The sequence below is a fragment of the Carcharhinus amblyrhynchos genome, chromosome 9 (assembly GCF_965287045.1).
Source record: "Carcharhinus amblyrhynchos chromosome 9, sCarAmb.v2.hapA, whole genome shotgun sequence".
Lineage (NCBI taxonomy): Eukaryota > Metazoa > Chordata > Chondrichthyes > Carcharhiniformes > Carcharhinidae > Carcharhinus > Carcharhinus amblyrhynchos.
The window spans coordinates 65,574,018-65,587,285 of NC_137332.1; the positions used below are offsets into that span (position 1 = coordinate 65,574,018).

The following is a 13,268-nucleotide window of genomic DNA, read 5'->3' on the forward strand; positions in this document are numbered from 1 at the left end:
CATTGTGCAATACTGCCAGGACCAATTTCTACTCCTGTAACTCTTCATTTGATCTGTTAAATGCACATTCCAGTACATAATCTTGTAATTGTATAACTGCATTGGTTACAAGAAAGGATCACTTACATTTCTTCGTGACCATGCTTGTCAAGGACTCTTTTGAAAGTAGTAATTCCACATGTCAAGCTTATAACGCAGGGCTGAGATTTCCTGTTTACTAATTTGTATCCAAAGCCCATATAAAAGTTTTTCATTTCACTAGAAAAGCAAAAATGTTTCTGTATTGTCCATCGGGGAGACAATCCCCTAGGGCTGTTCCCCTCCAAAATAAGTTTTCTGTCCTGGAGGCTACAGTTGAGGAAGAATCAACTGGAGGTAGCCAAAGGGAGCAGGTCTGTGGAGGTGAGCCTGCTGTGAAGGCTCAGGTGGGTAGGGGAAGTAAAAGATTGGGTCTGGTGATTGGGGACTCCATAGTTAGGGGGACAGATAGGAGAGTCAACAGTAATGGAAGGGACTCAGGGCTGGTGTGTTGCCTCCCAGGGGCTGGGGTCCGGGATGTTTCAGAGGGGGTGTTCAAGACTCTTAAGGGAGAGGGGAGTCAGCCCCAAGTCATAGTTCATGTGGGGACACATGACATAGGGAGGATAAGGGAAGGGGATATTAAACAGAAATTTATGGAGTTGGGGTGGAAACTTAGGGCCAAATCAAACAGAGTGGTTATCTTGGGACTCTTGCCTGTGCCACGGGATAGTTGAGAGAGGGAAAATATGAACTCGTGGCTGAGGGGATGGTGCAGGAGGGAGGGGTTCAGGTTATTGAACAATTGGGGCTCATTCTGGGGAAGGTGGGACCTCTACAAGAGTGATGGTCTACACCTGAATCAGAGGGGAACCAATATCTTGGGGGGAAAATTTGCAAAGGCTATGCAGGGGGGGTTTAAACTGATTCAGAGGGGGGGGTGGGATCCTGAGTAGCAGGGATGAAATTGAGGGGGTCATAGATGAGGACTGCAAAACGCGGCATCGTGGGGGTGGAGTAGAGCATGGTTTGAAATGTGTATACTTTAATGCGAGGAGTATTCACAATAAGGTGGATGAACTTGCAGCGTGGGTCAGTACCTGGAACTTTGATGTTGTGGCCATTTCAGAGACATGGATAGAGCAGGGACAGAAATGGTTGTTGCAGGTTCTGGGGTTCAAATGCTTCAGTCGGAGTAGAGAAGGAGGTAGAAGTGGGGGAGGAGTAGCATTATTAGTCAAGGACTGTATCACAGTGACAGAAAAGAAGTTTGATGAGGCCTCGTCTGTTGAGGTAGTATGGGCTGAGATTAGAAATAGGAGAGGAGAGGTCACCATGTTGGGAGTCTTTTATAGACCTCCTAAAAGTTCTAGAGAGGTAGAGGAAAGGATTGCAGAGACGATCCTGGACAGGAGTGAAAGTAATAGGGTAATTGTTATGGGAGACTTTAACTTTACTAATATTGATTGTAATAGCTATAGCTCTAGCTCGTTAGAGGGGTCAGTTTTTACACAAAGCATGCAGGAAGGTTTTTTTGACTCTATGTAGATAGGCCAACTAGAGGTGAGGCTATATTGGATTTGGTGCTGGGAAATGAGCCAGACCAGGTGTTAGACTTGGAAGTTGGTGAGCATTTTGGTGATAGTGACCACAATTCGGTTACGTTCACCTTAGTGATAGAAAGGGATAGGCATGAACCTCGGGGCAGTAGTTATAGCTGGGGGAAGGGTAATTATGAGGCTATTAGGAGAGAATTAGGGAGCATAGGTTGGACTAGGAAACTACAGGGGCTGGGAACATCCGAAATGTGGAGTTTATTCAAGGAGCAGCTACTGCGAGTCCTTGATAAGTATGTCCCTGTCAGGCAAGGAGGAAATGGTCGAGCAAGGGAACCGTGGTGCACTAAAAAAGTTGATTCGCTGGTTAAAAGGAAAAAGGAGGCTTATGTCAGGATGAGGCTTGAGGGCTCAGGTAGTGCACTGGAAAGCTATAGATTAGCCAGGAGGGAGTTAAAGAGTGAGTTAAGAAGAGCTAAAAGAGGACACAAGAAGACTTTGGCTGATAGGATTAAGGAGAATCCTAAGGCTTTCTTTAGATATGTTAAGAATAGAAGATTGGTTAGGGCAAGATTAGGGCCAGTCAGAGACAGCAGTGGGAAGTTATGTATGGAACCGGAAGAGATTGGAGAGGCACTGAACAAATATTTCTCTTCGGTATTCACGCAGGGAGATGTAAATGTAGTTGTAGAGAACACTGGGTTACAGGGTTGTAAACTAGATAGTATTGCAGTGGATAAGGAAGATGTGCTAGATATTCTTGAGGGTTTGAAAATAGATAAGTCCCCTGGGCCGGACGGGATTTACCCTAGGATTCTCTGGGAGGCAAGAGAGGCGATTGCAGAGCCCCTGGCTCTGATCTTCAGGTCGTCGTTGGTCACAGGTATAGTGCCAGAAGACTGGAGGATAGCGAATGTTGTCCCATTGTTTAAGAAGGGGAATAGAGACTTCCCCGGGAATTATAGACTGGTGAGTCTTACTTCTGTTGTGGGCAAAGTATTAGAAAAAATCATTAGGGATAGGATTTATAGTTATTTAGAGAGTAATGAATTGCTTGGAGATAGTCAGCACGGTTTTGTGAAGGGTAGGTCGTGCCTTACTAACCTTATTGAGTTTTTTGAAAAAGTGACCAAAGAGGTGGATGGGGGTAAGGCAGTTGACGTGGTATATATGGACTTTAGTAAGGCATTTGATAAGGTTCACCATGGAAGGCTTCTGCAGAAAATGCAGATGTATGGGATTGAAGGTGATTTAGTTAATTGGATCAGGAATTGGCTAGCTGATAGAAGACAGAGGGTGGTGGTTGATGGAAAGTATTCGTCATGGAGTTCGGTTACAAGTGGTGTGCCTCAGGGATCTGTTTTGGGGCCACTGCTGTTTGTAATTTTTATAAATGATCTGGATGAGGGTGTAGAAGGATGGATTAGTAAATTTGCTGATGACACCAAAGTTGGAGGAGTGGTAGATAGTGAAGAGGGGTATCATAGTTTACAGAGAGTCTTGGACAAGTTACAGAGCTGGGCCGAGAGGTGACAGATGGAGTATAATGCGGAAAAGTGTGAGGTAATTCACTTTGGCAGGAATAACAGATGTGTAGAGTATAGGGCTAACGGTAGGACTCTGAATAGTGTTGACGAACAGAGGGATCTCAGTGTATGTGTGCATAGATCCCTGAAAGTTGGGAATCAAGTCAATAAGGTTGTTAGGAAGGCATACGGTGTCTTGGCGTTTATAGGTAGGGGGATTGAATTTAGGAGCCGCAACATCATGTTGCAACTGTACAAAACTCTGGTGCGGCCGCACTTGGAGTATTGTGTACAGTCCTGGTCCCCACATTATAGGAAGGATGTGGAGGCATTGGAGAGGGTGCAGAGGAGGTTTACCAGGATGTTGCCTGGTATGGAGGGAAGGTCCTATGAGGAGAGGCTGAGGGATTTGAGGTTGTTTTCGTTAGAAAGAAGGCAGCTAAGAGGAGACCTTATTGAAACATACAAGATGATAGCCTTTTTCCTCGGATGGAGAAAGCTAGCACGAGGGGGCATAGCTTTAAATTAAGGGGTGGTAGTTATAGGACGGATGTCAGAGGTAGGTTCTTTACCCAGAGGGTGGTGGAGGAATGGAATGCCCTGCCTGCTGCAGTTGTAGATGCGCCTAGTTTGGGGGCGTTTAAGAGGTCCGTGGATAGGTTTATGGATGGAAAGGGATTGGTTTAGGTTAGAGGGTCATTGCTTTTTTCTTAATTGTTCGGCGCAACATCGTGGGCCGAAGGGCCTGTTCTGCGCTGTAATGTTCTATGTTCTATCAAGTTTTTTTTTGATTGGTATTCTGAAGACCTTTTTTTCAACTATTTTCTTTTCCCTTTTTGAACACTGCTTGATGAGCTGCAGTTCTACAAGTCTTGAGCACATTCTGTAAATAGCACAAAAGTCACATAATAACAGTGAATGTTTGTAGGCTAGTTAATCAGTACTGAGTCGATCCTGTCATTACACTAATCCATATGAATACTTCATGAGGAGTCAGTGGAATCAGGGATGCTACCCAATTATCCCTCTGAAGCAATGGATGAAGAGTCAAATTGTAGCAAACAACTATTTCCCTCATTAAACATTATTCTACTGGAAATCTTCATATTGTTTCAGAGTTCTGTTTGCTGTTATAGTACAGAATTGGAGATCATTCAGTCCCATGGAAGACAATCAAGGCTCCTCCAGTTCTGCAGGAAAGAATCAGTAATCCTCCAATACCTTGGTGAAAACTAAGTTGTGTGTTTGAGTCTTGGTGTGTGGCTTGAACTTCCAATTTTTAATTTTTCAGTTGAGAATCTTACCAGCTGTGCCAAGCTGACGAGATTGCTGGGACAGATACAATCATGCTAAAATAATCTGTATATTCCAACACTTTGTTGACGCAAGGAAGGAAGCATATTTTCAAGTTATTTGTAAGGGATATGATTGATAAAGTATGTGTGTTGTACAAAAATGTTGGACGGATGATATTGTGAAACCAATTTCTCATTATTGCTGCAATACTGTTTCACTCGCCAACTTCAAAACTGCATTTTGCTTATAACTGTAGCAGCTGAACACATGGCAGCAGCTTTTGTTTGAAATAAGTTGGATACTGGTTTGAATCTGTGGACAGACCTCAATTTTGTTACACAGGTCTTAGTTTTTTTGTTCCTCCACATTTCAGTAAATAGCCGCTTTTCGTAAGATTTAATAAACTGTCAAATAAATAAGTGTCTTAATGGATTTTTCTTGTAATACGAAATCCATTTCAGAAGCATCTTTAGTGTGTGAGCAATTAAAGGCCATCTGGCTCCTTTAGAAGCACATTACCAAATTCTCTTTTTGTCACAAAGATTTCCACAATTTCAATGCATTAAAATATATCAGTTTCTGTTTTAACTTAACAGTTAACACTTACTATGTCAATTATTTTAAAGTCCAGTGTATGCTTTACATGTTGCATGGCTCTTTAATCCCTAACCCATATTGTCAAAACCTTTTAAAAATTACACTTAAAATACCTAAAATTAACTATTTGCAGTTGCCTTACCTACCAGTGTCCTTCCTACCTGGCCTTTTCTTTCCATGTCACCTCTTTTAACATAAGATTCTTCTAAACATGTTAGCAGTTTCTGAATCTGAATCAGTTTCTTGTAGCTGATAAGCAAGATTTTAAATGGCACCATGTTGTAAGGTAAATTCCTGCATGGAGAATGCACCAGTTTCTCCCCTGAAATTCCTCTACCAATCAGAATCAACTTGCCAACCAATCAGCACATTCTTACCTTGCAGGATAAATTGTTGTTCCCTTTACATTGTCCTGATGAGTGCAAGGTGGAAACATTTGACAGTGTGTCAAATGTGTCTTTTTTCAGCAATGCTCAAGTTCTGCACTACCAAATAAATAAAAATGGCATTATCATGTCCCAATTAAATCATGGAACATATATCCTATTTTAACCACAGGCCTGGCTCAGAGACATATGTGGCCATATTTTTATCATTCCAATCAAGGCAAACAGAGGTGGAAAAAGAAATGTTGTCAAAGAGTGCAGCCTCCATTCCCGCAACCTCCGCACCCTCCTCCTCCTCCTCCACCTCCCCCCCCCCCCCCCCCCCCCCCCCCCCCGCCTCCCCGGCCATTCTCACAAGGGCAGTAGGGAAAGGAGTAGACCTGGAACTCAGAAGCTCCTATGAAGAATGAAACTGACAATGATGTGGGCTAATTGAGAGCCAATCCAGGTAGCTTTTTTAGTCTTCATGGGGGAGACTTCAGCAGCCTCAGAAGGTATCAGCCGTGGCTTGGAGTTGAGAAGAGTTTAAAAGATAAGTAAGATGGCTTTGTCTTCTTTGCAGTCCATTGTTAAATGTTGTCAAGTGAGTTTTGTCTGTATTCAGAAAGGTGAGTTATGACATGCTATGATTGGAATATGTAACTACCCTGTAAACAGTGTGTTTGCCAGATTGTTACTTCTGCCAACTGGCAAGTTGTCCAGTTAAAAAAAAAGCCCACATTGTGAACATGTAGAAGTTTTTAAATTAGTTTAAAGTATTTAGTGCAATGGATAAAAAGAGAAGATGAAATTTTCTGGCCCCTTTCACTGGTGGGATCTTCTGGCATCACTGAAGATGACCATCCCATAATGGATTCCTTGGTTGCAGGTTGGGTGGGCCATACAAAATCCTTTAGACCTTGGCAAGACTGTGAGATTCCAAAACTGGGTGGACAGTGGTTAGCTACATCCGCTGCAGGAAATCCTACCATGGAGGGCCCAGAAAAACCAGCCCATACAGCACACTTCACACTATCGAAAATGTAACCTAGAATGATAATCAAATTTAAAATGTTTCATCTTTCCCCCTCCAAACTCCTGTTGAGATAATAGTTCTAAAGTCTACCTGTTTACTCTGGGAATTTTATGAGCTCTTGGCTGCAATCCAACTGCCTAATTGTTTTATAAGAGCTTTGCATTGTTTTAACAGCCACTTTGAAGAGTATGTGTTCAGTCCAGACACTCGTTGAGATAGCAGTTCTGAAATTTGTCTGTTTACTCGGGGAGTCTTATGAGCTCTTAGCTGCACCTAATTGCCTGATGATTTTATAAGTGATTTGCATCATTTATATAGTTGCTCTGAAGTTTTTGTTTATTTACCTCAGAGTTTTATGGGCTATTCAATGGCTTTGAACTTTTATAATAGGACTGTCATTTCCATTGATAAAATGGATAATAGGGTGCAGGAAGGGCATGAGGGTTATGAAAGGCGAGGTGTATGATGGTCGTGAAAGGTTTCGGTGTTATGAGTATGAAGGGTGAGGGGATAAGGGAGTGAAGGTTTGAGGCTGTGATGGAATTGGATAAGGAGATATTTAGAGGGGTCAGGTGGTTCAACTGTATATAGTTAAGTTGTTGATTGTCTCAAAAGCACCAAGCTTCTATTTTTTTGGGAATGGAGGCCAGCCTTTTAATCTGTCCACTTTGGACTCATCCTGCCTCCAGGCTACTTAGGACCTGGACTCCAGAAGTTTCTGCTTGCTGGCAGCCTTGAGAGAGGAGGTGGGATCATGAAGGCAGGATTAATCCTGTCTCCCGATTCTCACCCATGACATGAAAATTTTGTCCCTTGTTTCAAATTGCCAGCATCCTTCCAACAGGATGCTCAAAAATGTGCAACTTTTTTATTATTTCCTTGTGAACCAAAGGAACAGAAGTCACATTCTTTTTCCCATGAGGATACCTTGTACCTCCTCTACCTCGTCCGTCTGTTAGGTAAAATGTTAGAATCCGTCATCAAGGAGGAAATAGCGAGGCATCTTGAGGGGAACTACTTGATAGAGCAGACACAGCACGGTTTCCTTAAAGGGAAGTCGTGTCTGACAAATTTACTGGAGTTCTATGAGGATGTGTCTAGGGCAGTGGATAGAGGAGAGCCGGTGGATGTGGTCTTTCTGGATTTTCAGAAGGCGTTTGACAAGGTACCTCACAAGAGGTTATTACAAAAGGTCAGGGGGCATGGAGTTGGGGGTAGGCTGTTAGCGTGGATAGAGGACTGGTTGTCAAATAGGAGGCAGAGAGTGGGGGTCAATGGGTGCTATTCGGATTGGCGGATGGTGACTAGTGGGGTGCCCCAGGGGTCGGTGCTGGGGCCTCAGCTATTTACCATTTATATAGATGATCTGGAGGAGGGAACCGAGTGTAGGGTGTCAAAATTTGCTGATGACACCAAAATTGGTGGAAAGGCAAATTGTGCGGAGGGTGGGGAGAGTCTGCAGAAGGATCTAGATAGGCTGGGCGAATGGGCCAGGAAATGGCAAATGGAATTTAATGTTGGCAAGTGCGAGGTGGTCCACTTTGGTACGAATAATGGTAGGAAGGATTATTACTTACGTGGAGAAAAACTGCAGCAGGCAACGGTGCAGATGGACCTTGGGGTCCTTGTGCATGAGTCGCAAAAACCCAGCTTGCAGGTGCAGCAGGTGGTCAGGAAGGCGAATGGGATGCTAGCCTTCATCGCGAGGGGGATTGAATATAAAAGTAGGGAGGTCTTGCTGCGGCTGTATAGGGCATTGGTGAGGCCGCAGCTGGAGTACTGTGTGCAGTTTTGGGCGCCGTACTTACGCAAGGATATTTTAGCCTTGGAGGGAGTGCAGAGGAGGTTTACTAGGCTGATGCCGGAGTTGAGGGGGTTGAGCTATGAGGAGAGGCTGAATAAACTAGGCTTGTATTTGTTAGAGTTTAGAAGAATGAGGGGAGATCTCATTGAGACGTATAAGATGATGAATGGGATGGATAGGATAGAGGTGGAGAGACTCTTCCCGCTCAGAAAGGATAGTAGGACTAGGGGGCATAGTCTCAAGATAAAGGCGGGGCAGTTTAGAACAGAGTTGAGGAGGAACTTCTTCATTCAAAGGGTGGTGAATCTCTGGAATTCTCTGCCCGTTGAAGTGGTGGAGGCTGCCTCGCTAAATATTTTTAAGACGCGGGTTGATGGGTTTTTGATGAGAGAGGGAATTAAGGGTGATGGGGAGAGGGCGGGAATGTGGAACTGAGCCACGACAGATCAGCCATGATCTTATTGAATGGCGGGGCAGGCTCGAAGGGCTAGTTGGCCTACTCCTGCTCCTATTTCTTATGTTCTTATGTCAACTACACCATCACCCTCCAGCTCCTGGTCAGTAATTCTGGATTGAGTTTATTCCCACTATCATTACTTTTGTATTTTCCTGCAATCAGCAGTAGCAGCCTGATCTATCGAACCAACCACACACCTTCTGCTCCACGAATTTAATGTCCACACTCACACTGCCCATGACATTATTCTTGTAGAAATCAATGTTGAGATATGCTAACCAGAAAGTTAAAATCTCATAGATCGAATGTTCTGGAGACATTTCACTGGCTGCTATAGCCCCCAGTCAAGATGCCTGTGCTAAAAATTAGGCTTTACTTTGCTCAACCCAACTGGCGTACACCAATTCATTTAGAACATGAACCAGTCTAACCTAGCCTCCTTTGCACCATTCCCTTCAACCAAGACCTGGGCAAAACTTCCCAAAAAGACGATGCACAAGATTAATTCTGAAAATGAATGGGTGGAAAGATTGCATGTTGCACTGTCTATGATTTCTCAAAATGTGTTCTGTATCAGCACTGATATCAACATTGGAAGGGCCAGCTCACTGAATGCTCCTAATGTTCCTTTAATACTTCTCAATTGCCCAGTCACGTAGCTGCTATTAAACAATAAGATTCACATGCCCAGCTGTGGATTGCACTATCGTAGGAGGGGAAGATTGAATGCCCAACAGAAAAAACTATACTCATTTAGACCCGTAGCAACAATTACCTGCTCCCTCCTCTAGAATAACTTGAAATACTAAACAGATGAAGTGCGAGATTTGAATCTAGTTAAAATATTTATGCATCTGCCTGGTCAAACTGTGTCATTTTGTGTGCTGCACAAAAATAAGAAATTGACAAAATTAAGTTTTAAAAAAAAGCAGCTCATTTTATCAAAGCATATGCATGCCCCAGTGAGATGAACTATTGCTTTATGTAAAACAGCGTGGCTAACTTAACACAAGCTCCGGCTGCTGATTGAGATGACTAGCGATACGCCTGACGGTTAACAGCTGGACTGCTAATCATAGTTATTTGGTTGATGATCTGTCAGCCTGTCAGTTAATTATCTTGAATCTCTGAAATATGAATTATAGTAAATGGCACACTTTGTCCATCTTTATTTTTGAATTACTGTGGTCTAAGCCTTCAGAAAATGAAGAGAAAAAATCTAGGGCTGGATCTGCAGTAATACAATGCAGTAAAGCATCAGACGAGCTCTTGCATTGCTACACTTTAATCCATGTAAAGGTTTCATTAGAAAGTACCACAGTTAACCTAATGAAATTTATTCTTGGCCCTTTGGGCATTATACATCTATAAATTATTCACCAAATGATACCACTTAATCCAGCTAATCCTCTTAAAAAGATTTAATTTTGATATTAAAAATAGTCAAATATAGGTATATTGTAGGAGAGAGCCTCCACGGGATTTTCCGTCCTTGCTCGCCTCAATGCTGGAAAATCCCACCCCGAGGTCAACAAACCTTTGCATGGTCCGTGCCCCGTCGACTACAATTCCTGTGGTGGGTGAGATGAGAAAGTTCTGCCCGCTCTTGCTTACCTTTCATTGTAGTCGCCAAAAAAAAATTATGATTGTGCAGAAGTAAAAGACATCATTAAATTAAAGTCTGAAGGAGCCCAGTAATCTAGTGATGATAATTCATTAACCTAAATTTACCCTCATTCTGATTCTACTTAAACCATCATTGTCTCTAATTAGACTCAGTAAAAGCAATGCATCTGGGCAAGTGCAGAAAAGTCTGTAGGATAATGTTGGGACCATATGTATTGAACAGTCTCATCTCTTGTGCTCATATAGATGAAAATCACAGAGGATGATCTGTGGATCAGGACATATGGGCGGCTTTATCAGAAGCTTTGCTCTTCATCAGGCGACATTCCCATTGGTCTTTATCGGACAGAGTCACAAAAGCTCACAACATCAGAGGTAAGTGCATCTACTAATTGGTAAACATACTAATAATTGAAAGCACCTGTTTATTCAGATTGAAAGTATACAGTAATGCTTCTGATGTAGTTTTATGAAATCGTTCAATTCAAATTGTTTTCATTTTGACTCCAGCAGATGAATTTAAACGAACAGGAATATATTATAACTATTTGTTTTCCTTTGGCTTTTTCAATGTGCGGAAAAGATTTACCAGGATGCTACCAGGACTTGATGGTTCAAGTTATAAGGAGAGGCTGGATAGACTGGGACATTTTTCCCCTGGAGCGTAGGAGGCTTAATGGTGATCTTATAGAGGTCTGTAAAATAATGAGGGGCGCAGATAAGGGGAGTCTAAAACTAGAGGGCATAGGTTTAAGATGAGAGGGGAAGATAAGATAAGATAAGATGAGAGTCAAAAGGGGCAATTTTTTCAATCAGAAAATGATGAGCATCTGGATTGAGCTGCCAGTGGCAGTAGCAGAAGCAAGTACAATTTTGTCTTGAAAAAGCATTTGAAGAGTAACATGGATAAGATGGGTGTTGAGGGATATGGACCAAATGCAGGCAATTGGGACTAGCTTAGTAGTAGAAATTGTGCGGCATGGACAAGTTGGGCCAAAGGGCCTGTTTGCATGCTGTAAACCTCTATGACTATGATTCTAATCTTTGAATACAGTTTCAGCAACAACTCAGCAATCTTTGGCAGCATAATCATATGAGATAACTGAAGATCAGTTCTGAATTTAAAATTTAAAATAAAGGCAACATTTTGTGTTTCTGTATTCAGTTTTAGCATCTGTTTTTATTTACTTGAAAGAGATTCATTGGGAAATATTTTATATGAAGGCAATTAGGGGTCTTAGAACCCCACGTCACCCTTTTAGGGAAGGTCTGCCATCATAATTAAGGGCTTCAAGGTAGAAGGTCTGCCATCATAAGCTGCCTTTTAAACAGCAGCTCCACCAGGGAGGCTGTGGCTGTTGCTAGCAATACATCAATGTAAGGCCCAGTCTTGGTGAATGAAGATGGAGGTGGGTTTGTAGAGGAGGGCAGTATAGGGCATTTGACAGCAAGGACAATAAGGTGGTTCTTAGTGGGTCCCCTTTCCAATGTCAAATCTCTCAATCAGGGACTTAGCACCTTTGAATGAGGGACCACCTGAGAGCTGGCAAGTAACCCTGCAACGGTTTGCTTTATGCACCCTTGACGTGCTGAACACCCCCACGTCCAAACCTCCCCCCCAGGGCAGAGACAGGAAAGCAATAGTGTCTTCGCTCACCAACCAAATGTCCCAAAAACCAAACACAGGGGAGGTCACTAAATCCTGTCCACTGCTTACAAATGGTATCCATCTTATTTACTGTTGAAATTGGATTGCAGTAAATCCAGATGGATTTTGCATTTCACAGAAAATATAACAAACAGGATTAATATTTTACATCAGCTCATCTAAGCAAAAATTATCCAGAGGCTTGAGCATACATAATAATTTCTTGAAGATTTTGTTAGCAGCTTAGCAGCAGTAAAGGAAAGGCAATTAGGAAATTGATTTTTCTTCTGGCATTAACCAGTGGGACTTGGAAACATTTTAGAAAAACATAACTAGATATTGGTTAAATTAAAAGACATAACCAAACACCACACATGAAGTAGTGGGACATTTGAAGGTACATCTACCTAGATCATTGGAGATTTATGCAACTCCTTACAACACACCACTCTTCCTGTTGGCTATATGCATTTCCTATGATCATCAAATTGACTATGGCTTTTATTTTTTGGAGTCAAACTTAGTACAGGATGCAGCAGGTGACAGCAATCACATAAATTGATCATCTGTCCATTTCTATATCAAGAAGGTCACCATCTTCATTTCCAGGAACAATTACATTACAGTCTTGACGTATGCTAGTAGTCAGCGGACAAGGGCTGCAAGATTTCCTGCAATTGCACACTTACGCAGGTTTTTGTTGACTATAAGTGCATAATCATGAAGACACCTCTCAATCAGCCTGCAACCTTCATGAATAGGAAAAACTGCAACTCTATCAATGTCCAACTGGTGAGAGATCATCTTGAATCATTCAGGTTTCTACCAGGTTCCCTGACAGCTGTCACAATACATTTGTAATGTACTGGTACAATTTTCCATTTCTTCAGCAAACTCAGGACTCGGACGTTGGCCGCAAGGGAAATAGAAGCACCCTCTGCACAAATGGCACAAATCTCTGTCATGTGACCTATGCCCAATTGCCACACAATTGAGTGCCAAGGGAATGCTGTAGCCATCATGGAACACACCTCTTGGTTGCTTAAACAATGTTCTTGTTTGCTAGACGGATCTGGGGTTGTAGTGTGGTACAACCTACAGACTGTAGCCCACGTTATGGTGCCCTGCTGAATTCTGCAATGGGGGTCAGGATTTAGACCCTGCAGCAGATCTTCCCCAATCTTTTGATGAAGATCCCAATAAGAGCAAGGAAGTGAGAAAGCCAGAGTGTCAGTTTGCAACCCGAGTTGTTTTCCCTCAGCTAATCCTCGTTCACCTCTATTCTCATCCTCACACAAGCACTCCTCAGTAACATCTCTGCCAATTTTTTCATCTTGCA

General features: G+C 42.6%; 1 protein-coding gene across 3 annotated transcripts in view; it reads left to right on the forward strand.

Moving 5' to 3' along the window:
• Positions 1-13,268, forward strand: part of LOC145348394 (potassium channel subfamily T member 2) — a 693,657-nt gene that overhangs the window by 504,218 nt on the left and 176,171 nt on the right. For 2 of the 3 annotated variants that reach the window (XM_080196607.1, XM_080196608.1), the window contains one exon: positions 10,528-10,656. In XM_080196607.1, the coding sequence (XP_080052733.1) occupies positions 10,528-10,656 (129 nt within the window). Of the gene's footprint in view, positions 1-10,527; positions 10,661-13,268 lie in introns of all 3 variants that reach the window. The other variant, XM_080196609.1, reaches the window with a different exon arrangement.